The sequence below is a fragment of the Trematomus bernacchii genome, unplaced genomic scaffold, assembly GCF_902827165.1.
Source record: "Trematomus bernacchii unplaced genomic scaffold, fTreBer1.1, whole genome shotgun sequence".
Lineage (NCBI taxonomy): Eukaryota > Metazoa > Chordata > Actinopteri > Perciformes > Nototheniidae > Trematomus > Trematomus bernacchii.
In genome coordinates, this window is record NW_022987714.1 from 8,793,871 (window position 1) to 8,810,569 (window position 16,699).

Here is a 16,699-nt window from a genome sequence, read left to right on the forward strand (position 1 = left end):
GGTTTCAGTCAGGGGTTAGCCAGAGCACAAGGAAGGCTCACGTCACCCAGTGTGTGACAGACCGAATATTTACTCTCCAGGGTAAACAAACAGGAAAGGGGTGGAGGACAAAAGTGTTATGCAGTAGCCGTCTAAGTGCAACTGTGTGTTTATAGACAAAACATTTTTTTTTTTAAATGGGGTTTTTACAGAATGTTCTAAATGTTTCTGGTTCCAAGAATAAAAACATTAACCCTATTTGAACGCCAAAACACACAATACACTTTAAAACAATGACAATAACAATGTATATATACACAACTCAATAGATTTATTGTCAGCTTCCACAAATGATCTCACTTCTGTTGTGCCCTCGTGCCTTTATGGTCACATGTCTTGTAGATATACTGAGTTACATCACCCATATCAGTGGGGGCAGCTATACCAGGATGTTTGCCACATTTCCCTCTGCATCCAAGGATGAACTTTGTGAACTCTCAATCAGCCACCTGTGAAGACTGGCTTCAAAACACACAGCAATGATTGTGAAATGATGGACCCGTGAACCAGAGGTAATGAGGAGAGCATTCATATTTTAGTACCTATAACATATTCATAATGCATTTCACATAGGAGCTTCATGGCACTGTCATTTTTCGAAAGTGCACACTGGTGTGTTAATTATTTACTGCAGAGTATTCCAGAAGCACTGCACCTTCCTCTCAGTTACTGCAGTTACAAGAATGATTACAAGGACATTTGACTTCCTGAACAGGGCATAATAAAACTTGACGAAATATTATCTTATACACAATGCACATTTTTATTATATTTAAATACACTCATAGTAATAATTGCTCTAGGTAAAAGTTTTCTAAATTATTTTACATTTCATACAGATACTTTGCAGTGTTTACAGTAGCAAATCTCAAATATATTTGTCTTATGTATATACAGTATGTATATCATATTCGATTAAATAATGAATTACAAAGAAAGGGGTTTGATAAGAGGTGACGGTGACAGAACAGTGAACAACTCCTTTGGCCCTGCGGTCCATGTTTTATCTCCATGACGACTCTCGGGATGTCAGGACTGCAAGACACACAAAAATAATTGGGGATGATGATCCCTTTGTTTATAAAACATTTTATAGCTAAGACACAGCAGGAGCGACTGGGGGTCACTCCAGAAATTCACACATGAAAAGCATTAGCTGACACAAGACCAGTTATTGGGTCCTTTACCAGCAGAGGGCTGTGGACCATAACTGAAGTCTTGTAGTCAGCATTGACAGAATTGTTTTTTAAGAAAACATTAAGATGTAGTTTCCCAAGCAAGTAGTGAATATAATCCACCAAAGAAAACACCACACTGTAGACAATAAGGAGAGAGTGCACACGTCACTTTGACCTGTCAGTGAGCCATAAAGATATGCTAAGTGCTATGATACGGTAAATATTGGTTTAGGTGGTTTGGAGGGTCCTTTCTGGAAAACAGTATTGTTTATAATGGAGACATCAAAAGCACTGGAAACAGCAGCTCATGTTCGCTTCATGTTTGTTATAAGTGCTTATGTAAGTAAGCTCATACTATGTTTTAGTACACTGAGGCACAACACAAGTTATGACAGGTCAAATGTTCGGTGTAATGGCAGCAAAAAGAACCAGGCGCATCCATCCCACAGGAGGAAAAGAAAGATATCGTAACAAACCATGGCCTTGTTGCGCTACTTGTGAAATGTATCCCTTGTTTTAGCAGGGAGCGTGACAAAAATAGACTGGCAAAGGCTATAAGCTTGTCAAATAAAATAGTTTTGGAGCAGAAAGAGATTAGAAGGATACATTTCTCTGCAGGCAAACAGGGCCAAGGCTTCACACAGGAAGAGAATGGGACAGTGCAATACATTTTGCAGAGCCCTTTCGTGAAAAGGCTCTTGCTCTTTGGAAGTCAAGTGTCACCAAAGTACAAGGCATTGTATAGATACACCCCACCTCACATATAAATAGTATCCATACATAAAAGGCAAACTGAAATGGCATTTGTCTCATATCATTCCATGTCACAGTATAAAAACAGCGCTACAATCAGAATGTCTGCTACAGTCATTCCCAGTGCGGTGATTGATTTGTTACATGGAGATACGGCGGAAAAGCGGCTGTTGGTAGATGAGTGTTGACTTGAAGGTGGGAAGGCCGCTCTGTTTTACAGAGGGGGATAGATAGGAGAAAGTTCCCAGATGTATTAAAGTATAAAGAAAGTAGCGTATGTTAGTCCGAAAGCAGTGAGAGAGGAGGAAGGCGGGGACTGGAGACAACTAAAAAAGGATAAGTAGACCCACAGAATTATGTGAGAAAATTCAAAGAAGGAATGTGTTAAGTCAGCTGTTAAAAAGGAGACGGGAATCAGCAGAAGACTGAGGGTTAGGGGCAGAGAAGAAGTATTTTAGTCTTTAAAAAGGTAGAGCCCAGGGAAGAGGCGAAATAATTAGCAGCGACCTCCACCAAACAGATGCTTCCATCACCCAAAACCAAAAACGGCAGATGAAGCCTTACACCCAAACAAGCTGGGGTAGAAAGAGTGGGGGGCAAGGGGCTCAGGGACCAGGGGACGGGCAGGAGAGGAGCAGAGCGGGATGGAGGGTCTCACACATACACACCCTCAGGGTTGAGACTGGACACTAAAGGGTTTTGCAGGTTGCGTGGATGTCCCAGGAATTGTTTGGCAGTGGGGCGAGGCGGCGATTCCAGTTGAGTTACGTCGTAGCCTGGCGGAGAGACAGAAATGTGTTTAGAGGGCACATCATCTATAGCAGAGTATACAGTGTTGAAATGTAACTTGTTTCCATACTTCCGTTCCTGTATCCATCGTGCAGAAGATGTGCCAGTTCTAATTGCTCCAGTTGCTCCTGAAGCTCTGTGCGTGAGTGTGTGTGCGCTGGCAGCACACCTGTCTGTTGAATGAACTGCTGCAGGTTACACTGCCTCAGCTCCTTATTCAACTCCTCCAGCTCCTCCTGTTTGGCCTGAGATAGAAAGGGAAATGGATCGGTGACGAAAAGAAAGGACGATTGAGAGCTCACATCACTCAGTATTGACCCAGTGAACACTGTCACCCTGTTTGCCTGTAACTGGGCGCAGCATATGGAAATGGGATGAGCTTAACAGGCCTGTCAATCAGTAGATATAAGTATGTTTTGCATGACATTGAACTCCTAGCTCTCCTTGTGTTTTAAATGTTGCTTAATATTGTCTTATTTGTAAAAAAAAAAGTAGGATGTATTAATACATAAAGGCAGGACTCCTGTATTTTGCCTTTAAGTCACATAACCTCTCCTGTAAGTGTCAAGTTACTTTTTCACCATAAGGGGGCAGTAGAGTCTACAAGTCTAGTCCCAAGTCATTGAAACAGACTATCATCATACAATATAGATCCGACAAATCATCAAAGTCCCAGAATTACCGTAAGCATTATTTTCTGATTCCATCAGATCTCAGCCGCCTGAGACCTACACTTATAGACGGATACGTAACAATGCTCATTCGCCTGCTGCATTTCAGAGTTTTCATAATCGACCAGATGCCGCAGGAGCCAAGATATTCATCAGCTCCAATTATTGACAACGTGGAGCTCAGAGATGCTCAATCAAGACTGTGGCATCACCTCTGCGCCCACACATTAAACTGTGATGCACACATGCAGGCCGGTCAATTGGTTCTTAATCGACTTTCCATTTGTGCTTAATCAATGTGTCTGCACCCAGTACAGGAAGCAGCAGCAGCAGGAATATGCTATAGTCCCTTACCCCAGTGTGTGTTTGTGTGTGAAGGAGTAATTGATGTTGGACTGAGGCCGCCTGCTGAGGCAGTTCACACCTGCAGGTCTGCCCTCCATTAGCTTAATGACAGGAACGCTGTGCTCATCACCACCAACGCTTAAACACTCGGCTGGCAGCCTGGACCAATCAGCTCACTGATGACTGACACAGCCAGACATGCACACCTTCTCCTTACTATGGAATTATGCTGTATTATTTTACCGTAATGTCATGTCATTTAGAGGAAATCATTTCATCTTATTTCTTCAAGGCAAGAGCTGCCTGGGTGGCTAAATGCCTCTGTGGTTACATTCGGATTTAACAACATTGCAGTCCTGTTATGACATGGCGGTACATAATATGTATGAAAAAACAAAAGCCTAATACCTCTGTTCTGCAGCAGGATGCTTTCTATATAATTGGCAAATTGATCATGACACAATGCCTCTCTGTTCCATCAACCGGGGACTTAATCTGTTGAGTTCACCCCTAGAGTCACACACATCCCCAGGAGTATGACTGCAAATAAGATTATCATTATGTTTTAATCAGTTTTGCAGCCAGTTATTACTTGTAGCTCAGTGGATTGAGAATGGGACACAAAGGTATTTCAGTCCGGCTGGTCTTTGCTAATCAAGATATGGAAACACTACACTACACATGTTTTCAGTGTGCTCTATTTCCTTGTGGCAGAACATTCAAAACCCAATCTACCATACCACCAATTAAAAAAATAATGTATTCTTCACTATAATGTGAATGAGCTTCATGAAGTGGACACCCGAGTCTTTGTTTCATGTGGATTATGAGGAAACTTGAGTTTGTTCCTAACTGGGTTAGGCTTTTATTGATTCAGTCGCATCTATGACAACCACCAAAAGTAAACAGACATGACACGATAAAACGACCATGAATTGAGGCCGAGTAGATCCAATAAAGGGGCTTTTGTTCTACAAATCAATCCTCTTTAATCTCTTTTTACACAGGGTACAAGAATATAGAGATACTGGCAATGTAATATTAACACCATTAGTAACCATGTGTTCAGAACATGCATACAAGATAATACCTGCCAAACCAGTTCGGCTACACTGTAATTTGTCCTTTCGAGAATAAAACATTTTGATACAAGGCAGGATATGAGCGTACAGCATTCATTCAGTCATCGTCATTTGTAGGATAATTTATTATATATAAAAACTGTCACGATAAATCATGTGTTCAAGTGTCTCTGCACTGTTGTTTGTGTGTTGCAGACGTGCAGGTAGGAGAGGGATACAGCTTTACAGTAAAGTTAGAAGAGGGTCTACGCTACACCCCTCAAATGACTACACACGGGCTGATTGGATTTAAAGCCCTTTCTCAAGAACCGTCACCTCTCTCCTTACCTGCATCAGAGACTCTGCCTTCCCCAGAGCCTTCTCAGTCTCAGATAGCCTCCCCTCCAGCTCTGTCCCTTGATTCTCCCGGCTCTGGATTTCTGCCTTCACGACATCGAGGGATTCCTCCGGCCCGTTGGCTTTCCCTTCCGTCTGGCTCTCCCGCTGGATCTCTTGCTCCAGCTGAACAGAGCGCACGGAGAACTCGTGGAGCCGCCGTCCACAGTCGTCTAGCTTGGCGTGGAGCTCCCCGACCTTCCTCCTCATTCCTCGCTCTCGCTCCATCTCCGCCTGAAGCTCCTCCTCCCAGAACTGCTCGTCGGCGAGCTCGGCCTGGTTCCTCCGCAGCGCTTGCTCCATGGTGTCCATCTCTTCTTGCAAGCGAGCGTCAGAAACAGGTGAAGGACACGGAGATGGGTAGGGACGATCCCAGGAGTGCGACTCCCTCTCTAGGGCTTCTAGCTGGGCCTCCATAGCCCTCATTCTCTCCTGCTGCTGAAGAACCTTCCTAAACACCTCCTCTTTGGATGGGCCTATAGGTGGTGTTGGAGATGGCACATGAGAGGGTACAGGGCTGGGAGAAGGGGAAGGAGAGGCTCTTTGCTCTGGAGAGTCCTGAGGAGACCTCTTAAACTGTTTGGCTTTGGATCTAGGAGAGGTGGAAGGCCCCAAGTTAAAGGTGAGGGCCTTCTTAGGCTGGCTGCGTTTCAAAGGCTCCGGCTCAGGATGCCTGGGCAGGGGAGGGGGAGTTGGTCTGTCCTGTTTTGGGCTAGGTCCGTCACTGCTGCTGGGGCCAGTACGGCGCAGGAAGAACTGAACTTCACTGCCATGTTGGCCTAACTTAGCCAGAGACTCCAGAGGCTTCTCTGTGGCCAACAGCTGCCTCTCGGTATCCCTGAGACGCTGGATCAGAACATAACGGCCTGTTTGACCTGTGAGGGAGAGAGACAGAGAGTGAGTCCATATTTAATACACAGACATACTGCAATCAAATTAAAAACATCTAAATTGCCCTTAAAGATTACTATATGAAAGGTGAAAAGCTGAAAGACACTCAGTTATATTAATAAATAGTTCTGTTACATAAATCATTCAAGACCTTTCTTTTCCTTCAGTGCAATTTGGTCGGATTCCTCCTACTGCTTCTACGCAAGTAGCACTAAGTGAGCAAATGACATCAGCAGCATAATGGTGATGCTGATGCCTTTAAATCTCTGCCTCCGAGGATTGGAATAAAAGGCTGCTGTGCAAGACTTGCACAACAAGTAAAACATGTTCAAATAAACTGAAGTTTCCACAAGGACCTTGAAATTAGGACAAGCCCTCCCTGATGACTCGGCAGGCAGCTCACTCATGGAAGGAGGAGACTGCTAAATCTGGATTTATGTTGTTCAACACTGCTGCAGCGTGAAGCTCGAATAAAGCCGGAGGATATAGCAATCTGACATAATACTCAATTTAAGTTAGGGGTGAATAAAAAAGGTGAGAGCAGCAACTGAAATGCTGCAAAAATGTTAACGAACAAGTACTCTTTGTTTGGCCCACATCACCTGTTATCTAATCACTTGAGGCCGTAAGATAAAGTGATCAAGCAGACAAACAAGGTGCCAAGTCAAAACAGCTTGGATGCTGGTATCACAACATGACCACCCCATGATCTCACCACACTAAAGAATTTGAGGGACTCACCGATGGCCTGGGCCAGAGCGATGACCACATCCTGGCAGGACGTCTCCTCCGACAGGCCGCACACGACCCGCACCACTCCGTCCACCCACACTTTGAGCTCCATCTCAGGACACTGACGGGGTGAAGGGTTAAAAGGTCTTCAGAACAGATTTCCTCAGATTGGCTTTTTGTTAAATCAACACTGCATGGCACTGATTCTGAAAAACAAGAACAAAGAGAAATGTGTGTTGAGAGGATTGATATTAGCAATGCAATTTTTCCAGTGGTTAGAGCAGAATTTGCTGACAGTAGAAACAATGGACAAAAGAAAGCCTCACACTGATTTCTAGAGTCTACACTGATCATGATGTTATCTTACCCCAACATGAGACAACTTGTTGCTAACCAAAACACAACACACTAGAAGTTGTCACTTACCCAGCCACCCTCACTTGTAAGATGTTGTTGAAATACCAGTTTCTACACTAAACAATGATGACGTAGAAAATGTACTTTGCCGCTCGAGGGTATGATTGAATTGTACATTTCAACACCAGCAGCCAATGGGTAGAGCAGCGTTGCATTTTTGTTCAGTTCCTGGTGGTTAGTTAAGAGCCCCGGCAGTATCTCGTGGACCTGGAAGCATAAATGCCAATCTGTAACCCAATTAAACGCTCTGCTGCCCTCCTTCAAAGCCGTTATGATAGCTTACTGCCGAGGGGAACGGACAGGGAAAGTGGAGCAACTCAAGTGTGTCTATGTTTGGGAGAGGGTGTTTGTGCGGTAGAAATACATAAAAACATGGCAAGAGAGTGTGTCCCTCTGTTTGAACCCCCTCAGCAGGACCATAACTGGGTCTCATTAGACTTCAGGGCGCAGATCAGCAGGTATCTTAACATGTCTGTGAAGCAGATTCAACCTAAATTAATGTTATGTTCGGTACTACGTCTGTCTGTCTGTCTGTACTTTTACTGCTTAGCTTCAAAACAAGGAAATAAAATACCGCAGTGCTCATAAAAAGTGAATTGCCTGGAGCGGTGGTAGGATTATCTATAGCACTTGGCACAGTGAATGAAACTTTGTAGCCGAGGTGGTTAGAAGACAACTCTTCACCCAGAGTCAGACAGATGGTGTTCTCTTTCTGCCAGTCTCTCCGGTTCTCAACGGGAGGTGTTTAATGCCGAGCCCCACCATTATCGTGCCCCTCATTCAGCGCCTGGCTCTGCTCCACTGGCCGCCTAAAGGGAGCTGCTTTGAAGGAATGCACTGACTTCATCTGCCAGCCGGAAGAATTCCATGCTTTTCTTAACAAAGCCCTCCCCCCCCCCCGCTGACCTGGCTGCCCGCACCACCATTACTTCTCCGCTGTTTAGACGCCAAACAGCAAACTCTGCTGGGGAGCAACAGCCTATCTGATGTGGCAACAACATCACACAGCTCAACATGACACCACATATGGGAGGGAATGACGGCACGGTGAGGAGATTTAACCAGCGGATCAACTTCAAGCGGGAGATAGAAATGTATGATCACATGTGGCAGCAATGCGAGCATTTAGTGATCTCATCTGGAGAGAAAGCTGATATGAAAAGGGGAGTGCTTACCCAAATCAAACATCAGAAATGTCCACATACTGTAGCGGAGATGTCAATATTTGTTTTTTTCCGAGGGCACACTCTGTATCCTCTGATAAAACACATATTGAGCAATACATCATTAAGTCTAACTGCTTGAGTCCCAGAGTTCGGAGACAATCATTAACTTCTGCCAATGAGTTGTTTTTCAAAAACAAGCAGAGGTGAACAGGAAGTCTCATGTAGAGGAATGTCCTTACAGGCCAGGACAAAACTTTCCTCAAAAGCATCTTCATACCTTAGATTTAAGTGTTTGAACTCTTGACATTTTTGTGAAATGCAAGCCTGAGTTTATAGGGAAAAAAGTCCCTACCTTTTTGATTTACATGCAAACAATAACTCATTCTATATATGTGTCTGAGATTTCTATGAACCATAACAATCTGGTTATAAAGAAGAACACGAACATCTCCCAGCTAAAAATGCCACTCTCCCATGATGCTTAGGTCTAGTCCCTCCTGGCTGCTGAAATGTGATAATGTGAAACAAACAGGCCTGTGAGTCTCAGGTTGCTGTCTATTCTCTTTGTCACAGGCACAACAACACTGAGAACCAGACATCCGCCTGACCCAGCTCCTTTTCACAGCGCAGCTCCTGTGTCAGTTCTCATTGAAATACAGATGCAGGAGAGTCTCCTTCACACCGTTTGTGAAGCGTACCATCGACGTGAGATCTCAACAACGATGATAGGGACTGAAATAAAGCTCAAAATAGCAGAAGTCTGTCTATCAACATATTTTTGGTCCTGAAAGGAGGTTGAGTGAAACCCTACAGTAGGATGGTTGGTTTCGGTGTCACCATGCAAATGCTGTCGACAAACACAGGCCGCAGACTGCTTTGCACGTGTTCAGAGTCACTACGCACACACACCCATTATAATGTAAGCCACTGAAGTTATTGGAAGCGCTTAATTTCATCCATATGACAACGCTCACACTTCCCCACCCCACCCTTTAAACTCAAGTCACCCCTAAAAACAGAAATACAACTCCCACCTCTACTTTCCCTCCAGCCCCACCCACCCATAACAACACAGGACAGTTTCAGTTGAAACTCTAAAAGTGTGGCATGTTTTCTCAGAGGGAAGAAATCAAGAAGATGTACAACCACTTTGGAGGTAATCAGCAAACCGAAGCAATCTCACACTCCAGGCTCAGACACAAGCCCATCCACAGGAAAAAAAAAAAACCCACAAGGAGCTAAAATTGAATAAATCTAATACACGAGTCATACTGTATGATAAAGGGGAGAGAAAGAGAAACACTGAAGAAGACAGACAGTGAGCAAATGAGAAAGGGCGAGAATAAGTGCGGGGTGGAAATAGTTGGACAGATATAGACAGATAAAGAGTGGTAGAGAAAGGAGCTGTGATTGGAGCCATGTGCCTCTCCCCTCTCATCATCGCTCATCCATCCAGCTAAGCGTCTTTCATCACCCTGTCTGTGCCTTCCGTCTGGCTCTCTTCAATAACAGCCTCCCAGCCCCTTGTTGAATTTGACTCAAGGCAGAAGATGTTAGCATCACAGCCCTGGGCATGATTCGGCTCGTCTTTCCCCCTATCCTGCGTGAGCAACAGTGTCAGGCTGTGAATTGATGGGCCTTTTTGGACACGCCTGGCATAAAGTGTTCGTATGCCAAAACTACAGCATGGGACACACCCTATCTCCATTTATGTTTTTCCTATTATATGTGAAAACACACACACACACACACACACACACACACACACACACACACACACACACACACACACACACACACACACACACACACACACACACACACACACACACACACACACACACACACACACACACACACACACCACACACACACACACACACACACACACACACACACACACACACACACACACACACACACACACACACACACACACACACACACACACACACCACACACACACACACACACACACACACACACACACACACACACACACACACACACACACACACACACACACACACACACACACAAGTCTGGACGAGTTGCACCCCCGCAAAGTCGTGAGGCTGTGTATGCAAACTGCCTTGAACCGCAAAAATGCATGTGCAATTAGTGAGCAGACGACTCGATCAACAGACTTTGATTGAAAAGGTACACCAACACACAAAATATATTGCATGAATTGTGTTTAACACAGTGGATAATCTTCAATTTATAAAGACTTTTCTCCGCTTTTGGAGTCTTCTTCCAATGTTGAAGGAGGTTCAATTATATAATAAAAAAGTCGTTTTGCAGTTGAAGCATTCCTGCGAACAAGTATAAACCATTAACTTTTGTTAATCATGAGCAGCATTCGCAAACATGCGGAAACCAGTATGGCTTATCAGGAAAATTCCAAGCAAGGTTATTCATGTGTTCTCAATACATGAGCCCTTAGGTTATGAAGAGCTTCTTCCTAGGTGTGCACAGAAAGTACAGAACTCAGTGTGATGCCAGTATAATGGTCAAAGGTTGGGTTAGGCTTGCGTTCATGTACAAGCCTGTATGTGTAAGTGTGTTTGCAAGCAGCCATGTCATGTAGGCCCATCTTTACGACAGGTTGCTCCCGCGCTATCTCTGCAGCAACAGACCTCCAGGGAACAACAGCAGGAGCAAAGGGCAGAGTGTAAATCACACTGAGTCTGATCTGAACCACAGACAGACGCACAAATACAACATTTAATGACAAACACCTATCGCAATCAGTATCAGCAGAGAGAAAAACACCCTGGCCCAGGCTGGGTAAAGTGTACACAATACGTTAGACATTGACGTGAGAGGACAATGAACAGTGCTGGGAGAAGCTGTGTTCTCTGTGCCACTCTGGTCCAGGTTGGCAGAGACACACTAACTCTCAAAGAGCCAGTGACACGCTGGCACGGGGTAGCCTGGCTTCATCCGTACTGCAGAGACACTATTGTTGTTCTGGTTCCACGTTCAGCAGACAGTGCTGCCTCTTTTGTGGCCCCTGGCATCGCCGGGTCGTCTGCCCTGCCACGCCAGCTTTTACAGCCATTCTGCTGTGTCCACATGTTAACACTAATAAACGAGAGCGAGAACAGATACATTATTTTTGTCCTCCCTAGCCTCCCGTTTTGCATTCTTTATTCCTCCTCACCCTACTTCGTCATCCAGGGTTTCAGTCTAGCAAGAGAGCACAGTTTATTTGCTCAAAGAGAGATAGGACAGCACAATAATGATGCATTATTGCAGAAGATGAACCTTTTTTTCTGCAATTACAACTGGTTCTCTGTGGACATCTTGTGATGAATCACATGGGTATTCTCAGGCGCTGCTTCATTACACAGCAGCAATACAAGACCACCAGAGCCTGCATACAATTGCTATAAAGTTTGATAACAAAAACACACAGTGGTGTATCATACTGTACCTTCCAGGAGTTTCAACTGCCTTTTAGAACATCGCACAAACTATTTAATTGGCCTATGTGACTTCTTACATTTTGGTAAGTATCCAGCTGGGTGAAAAAACATCATTATCTTCAATATTAACGATAAGCACGTTAATGCAGTCACATCCCCAGGGCTTTGGACATCTTCCCTGCATAGTCCTTTAATGAACAAAGCTTTTTTAGAATTCTCACTTTGTAACTTGTGCCATGTCTTTTCACTTACAGTTTTTTTTCTTGACATTTGCATGATTTCATTTTATTTATGTACCTGTATTTTAACAACGTGTAGTTTGATTCCTAACATCTCATTTAAACCATAATAAATCTGCTAATCTTTGTACAAAAGCATCTGCGCAAGCTAGGACCAACATAGTCCTCCCGGGGCCAAATACAGAAGATATTTGAGAGATGATTCTCATTACATAATAGATGTGAAAGGCCTGGCCTAGCCTTATGTCTTTACCTGCCTATGATCATGTCTCCAAAAGCATTCTTGATAAATCGTTAACAAGGCAATCATTTCTTAATCCTCCAAAAGACGCAAGTAGCTCCAACACAACACCATACCTCCATGTAGAAGTCTTAATCAGCGGGGCCCCTGTGCCTGCGGTGCGAGGGAGTGGTCCAACACAAGGAAACCAGATCCAAGATCTGAAGGCTTCTACTGTGCAATATAAAACATAATAACTTTCCAATGTAGACATACCGCTCACGCACAACATTATTTGCTTTTATAGTGTGACAAGGCAGTAAAGTGTTGGAAAAATAACAAAGTCGCAACAGGATGGTTGAGTTTGTCTGGGAGGTGGTAACAAAACATCAAACAGCAGTCTGTTCACTTGGTGAAACTTGGTCTACTTTACAAAGGAAAATTGGGTTATGTGTGTTTTTGTTTAATCTGCCAAGAAAACATTTGATTTGTGCGCAAAAATGAGTGTATACATGTTTATGAAACTGTGTACAGTGACTGTGTTTCTTCTTCTTGCTCACAGTAGAGGGCCAGGCTGCAGCAGGCACTCCTGACACACCGCCTGTTAATTACACTGAACGGTTGCCTGGTTCCAAGCTAACAGAGCTTTGCTGAAGCTCATACACACCTAATGAATAATGCTGTATTTAACAGCACATTAATCTGGCTAATATTTCTCGGAACAGAATCCAAATGCTTGTGACCGACCAACTCTTTGAAAATGTCCTCCGTCCGATGTGTCTCTGCTCTATTAACATGCTATTGACTCAGCGCAAAGGAATCAGAAACAGCACTAATAAGCTTTGTCGTCATACTTGCATACAGGGATCTGTCGCTTCAGCCCTTAGCCTTCTCAATTATAATGATTGGCTCGTCCAAGTGTGGAATCTCAATGAGAGTGGATCAGTGGTTCATTAATGCCGGGGACACTTTTGCCTCTAAATCAAGGGCAAACACAGGCATCGGCACCTCATATTTACAAAAAGCAGAATCGCAAGTAAAAGGTTTCAAACTCTAATGTCGGTATCAGCTGGACATAAGTGAGTACTAAACTCTATGCTGCTAGTTCTCATGTACAGTCACTAAACACACAAGCTAACGTAATCACTGTGCATGTAACCAATGGATGAAGAGGGTTAAAGGGCTCAGGTCAAATACTCCAGTTGGCCATCACCTGTGGCTGTCACTACCAGTGCAGTCACACTGTGTAAAACAGCCCTTTGTGTGAAATCCCAGTTACCATGAATCACCAGCAGCACTCCAACTGACCGATAGAAACCCGGCCTGAACCACAAGAGGGGAGGAAATGGGAGAAGGTGTGAGAGAAAGAGTCTTGTCAAGTCTTGGAAATGCATGAAATAAAAAGAAAGCCCACTTTTCGAATTTCATTCAAAGGCAACACTCCCATGAGCATGTGGCCACAGTAGTTTACACAGGCCAAGCCACAATAAAACATTACTAGATTATTCATGTCACTGAGTGAAGGACTGACTCATACCTGATTTGGCTATCGCTTGTTCCCTTCAATCCCGGAAACAGAGCGGAGAGTACATTAGAGACCAGGAATTTGTTTGCGCTGACTCATGGATCCACCCACAGAGCCAGTGGCTAATGGTGAGAATGATAATGCAGGATTGCACATAGCCCGTGGAAGGCCGAGTGATATGACTGCCTGCAGGCTGAGCCCTGTGAGTACAGGAGCTCGTATTGTTGTTTGAGCCAGAGAAGAAGGCTCTCAGACTGCTGATGGGCACCCATGTGTAATTATACACTCCCGACCTGACTCAGCAAGGCTTGCAAGGGAAGGAGGACATCGCTCTGTTCCCAGCTAAACTCATATGTACACAGGACACACACACACACACACACACACACACACACACACACACACACACACACACACACACACACACACACACACACACACACACACACACACACACACACACACACACACACACACACACACCACACACACACACACACACACACACACACACACACACACACACACACACACACACACACACACACACACACACACACACACACACACACACACACACACACACACACACACACACACACACACACACACACACACACACACACACACACACACACACACACGTTTGCATAAATAGTAGGCAGACCGGCTGACTCTTACTTGATGATGATGCTTCATTTAGGAGTAAATTCAAATATGAAAGTGAACCCACTAATTTAAAAGATGCAATTTATACTGTGCACGAAGGGAAATAAGTAGCCTTTAAATTACCCAAACGTTATTTATAGTTAAGTTGTTTTGCAGGTGCAATTGTGGGTCCTCCGCTCTCACTTCCTGCATGCGTGCGTGTCTTTAAGGAGTCACGAGTTCCACTGTCTCCAGTGTCACAGGTTTGAAGCTAAACTCATAAGTAATTTAAAGGTCGCTTCCATGTCTGCTCATATCAATTATTCACCCTGTTTTTTCTTTTTGCCAACTTACTTTCTTGAAGCTCAATCCAAAATAAGGCCTCAAATTATGCACTAGCAAACGTCAATGGCTGAAGGTCATTTGAGTCATTTAAAAAAAAAAAAACCTTCGACTGTAGATTATTGAAGGAAGGCCATTTGTCAGTGACTGAGACTGCTGTTCGTCTTTCATCATACTTTAATTCCATGCAATCGATGATGCAATATGCACTCACCAGTCCTTATCTGAGCTGAAGGGAATATTGCTGTTAGCGTGCCCGAGGAAACAAATATCAATTTGGTGCTGCAAAGTAAATGGAATACAAGAGAGCTGAAAAGCCACAAACCTGGTTCACCTACAAACAGCTCAAGCCCAGCATGTGGCTGTGCTACAGTGATAAAAGACTTAAGTTGAGTCTTAGGTGAAGCTTTTATTAATCCAGGACAGAGCAGGTGCACATTCTTGTGCAGGGTTGAAATTGTCATATTACAACAAAAATGTATGACTCCCAACAGAAAGAAAACACGGATCTGTCTGCTGAATGGATGTTTTCACAGATGAAAGTGAAGCATTCCCCGCAGTTTCCTCCCAAGACATCAATCTGAGGTCACGGACATTACACGGGCAGTTCCAAAACTACTATGGCTAATGCAATCCATTCACCGCTGGTTTTGATTAGATTCAACTTTGAAACTGAAAGCCATGAGTTCCTGACTGTGACATTCTCTGAACAGCTGCCAGGAAAAGTTTGAGGAAAAAAAACCCAGGTTGTACAGATGAACATGTTACTTCATTGCTAAGGTCAGCCTGCTATGCAAAACATCTCTTCTCCCATCCTTCCCATATTTACCTAGTTCCAACATACCTGGCCCCTGGAGAGAAAGATACAGGTAAACACTGCCATGGAGTCATGGAGTGTGTGTGTGTGTGTGTGTGTGTGTGTGTGTGTGTGTGTGTGTGTGTGTGTGTGTGTGTGTGTGTGTGTGTGTGTGTGTGTGTGTGTGTGTGTGTGTGTGTGTGTGTGTGTGTGTGTGTATGTGTGTGTGTGTGTGTGTGTGTGTGTGTGTGTGTGTAATCCTGCTTTATACTGATAAGATGTTGTCTTCTAGTTACCATAAAGGAGACTCACATCACAAATATGCTGTTACTGTGTGCTGAGATTAGATTTATACGAGGAGTGGGGGGGGGGGGGGGGGGTTGAACACACAAGCACTGTGGAATGATGAGTCATCTTTCTGGGAACAATGTTAATATTAAAGCTTTTGTAATGTTGGACACCCAGTATATTAGTCACATTGTTCTTAAGGTTCGTATTTTCCTGAATAAACAACTTCTTCTGAGTGAAACATATTATTGGAACAGAGACTGGAGAAGAGATAAGACGTTAGGTAAAGCACAAAACGGAAAAAAAGTAACATGTATAAGGAGGAACAAAGGGACTGTTACCAAAGGTGGTCAGACAGAGTGCAGGCATCAATGGGAGTATTTTATTTTAAGAAAGCACGAAGGGCGAAAAGGATTACCAATATAGGATCATCAGTAGCACTTGTGCTAAGAATTGGAATCTTGTGGGGATTTCTTACGTGTTGGGAAGACGGTAAAGCATGTTAACACTGTATAATACAACAGAGCAGTGGCGAAGGGCTGCCTGCCACAAACTGCCATGCAATGTCTATGGATATCAGCCAAACTCAGTTGGGGATATTTGAACTTTTGGCGGCGAATTGCAGCACATGCAGCCAATCAGTTAACAGAGTCCTGTGACTCCTGTGAATATTGTGACCTATGTTCCAAATAGTTTTGTTTGCGCCCCAATGACAATAGTATGCCTCGAGGTCGCAAAATACTTTAAATATTGCAATGATCCACACTTTGCT

At 44.0% G+C, this 16,699-nt stretch overlaps 1 protein-coding gene across 3 annotated transcripts in view; it reads right to left on the reverse strand.

Annotated features, from left to right (window-relative positions):
- Window positions 1-289: 289 nt before the first annotated feature.
- Window positions 290-16,699, reverse strand: part of rassf7a (Ras association domain family member 7a) — a 34,978-nt gene continuing 18,568 nt past the window's right edge. For all 3 annotated transcript variants that reach the window (XM_034141564.1, XM_034141565.1, XM_034141563.1), the window contains exons 2-6: window positions 6,865-7,061; window positions 5,185-6,107; window positions 2,830-3,004; window positions 2,639-2,746; window positions 290-1,074 (exon numbers count right to left, since the gene is read on the reverse strand). In XM_034141564.1, coding sequence (XP_033997455.1) covers window positions 1,043-1,074; window positions 2,639-2,746; window positions 2,830-3,004; window positions 5,185-6,107; window positions 6,865-6,967 — 1,341 coding nt within the window. In that variant the 5' untranslated portion in view covers window positions 6,968-7,061 and the 3' untranslated portion in view covers window positions 290-1,042. The remainder of the gene's footprint in view (window positions 1,075-2,638; window positions 2,747-2,829; window positions 3,005-5,184; window positions 6,108-6,864; window positions 7,062-16,699) is intronic.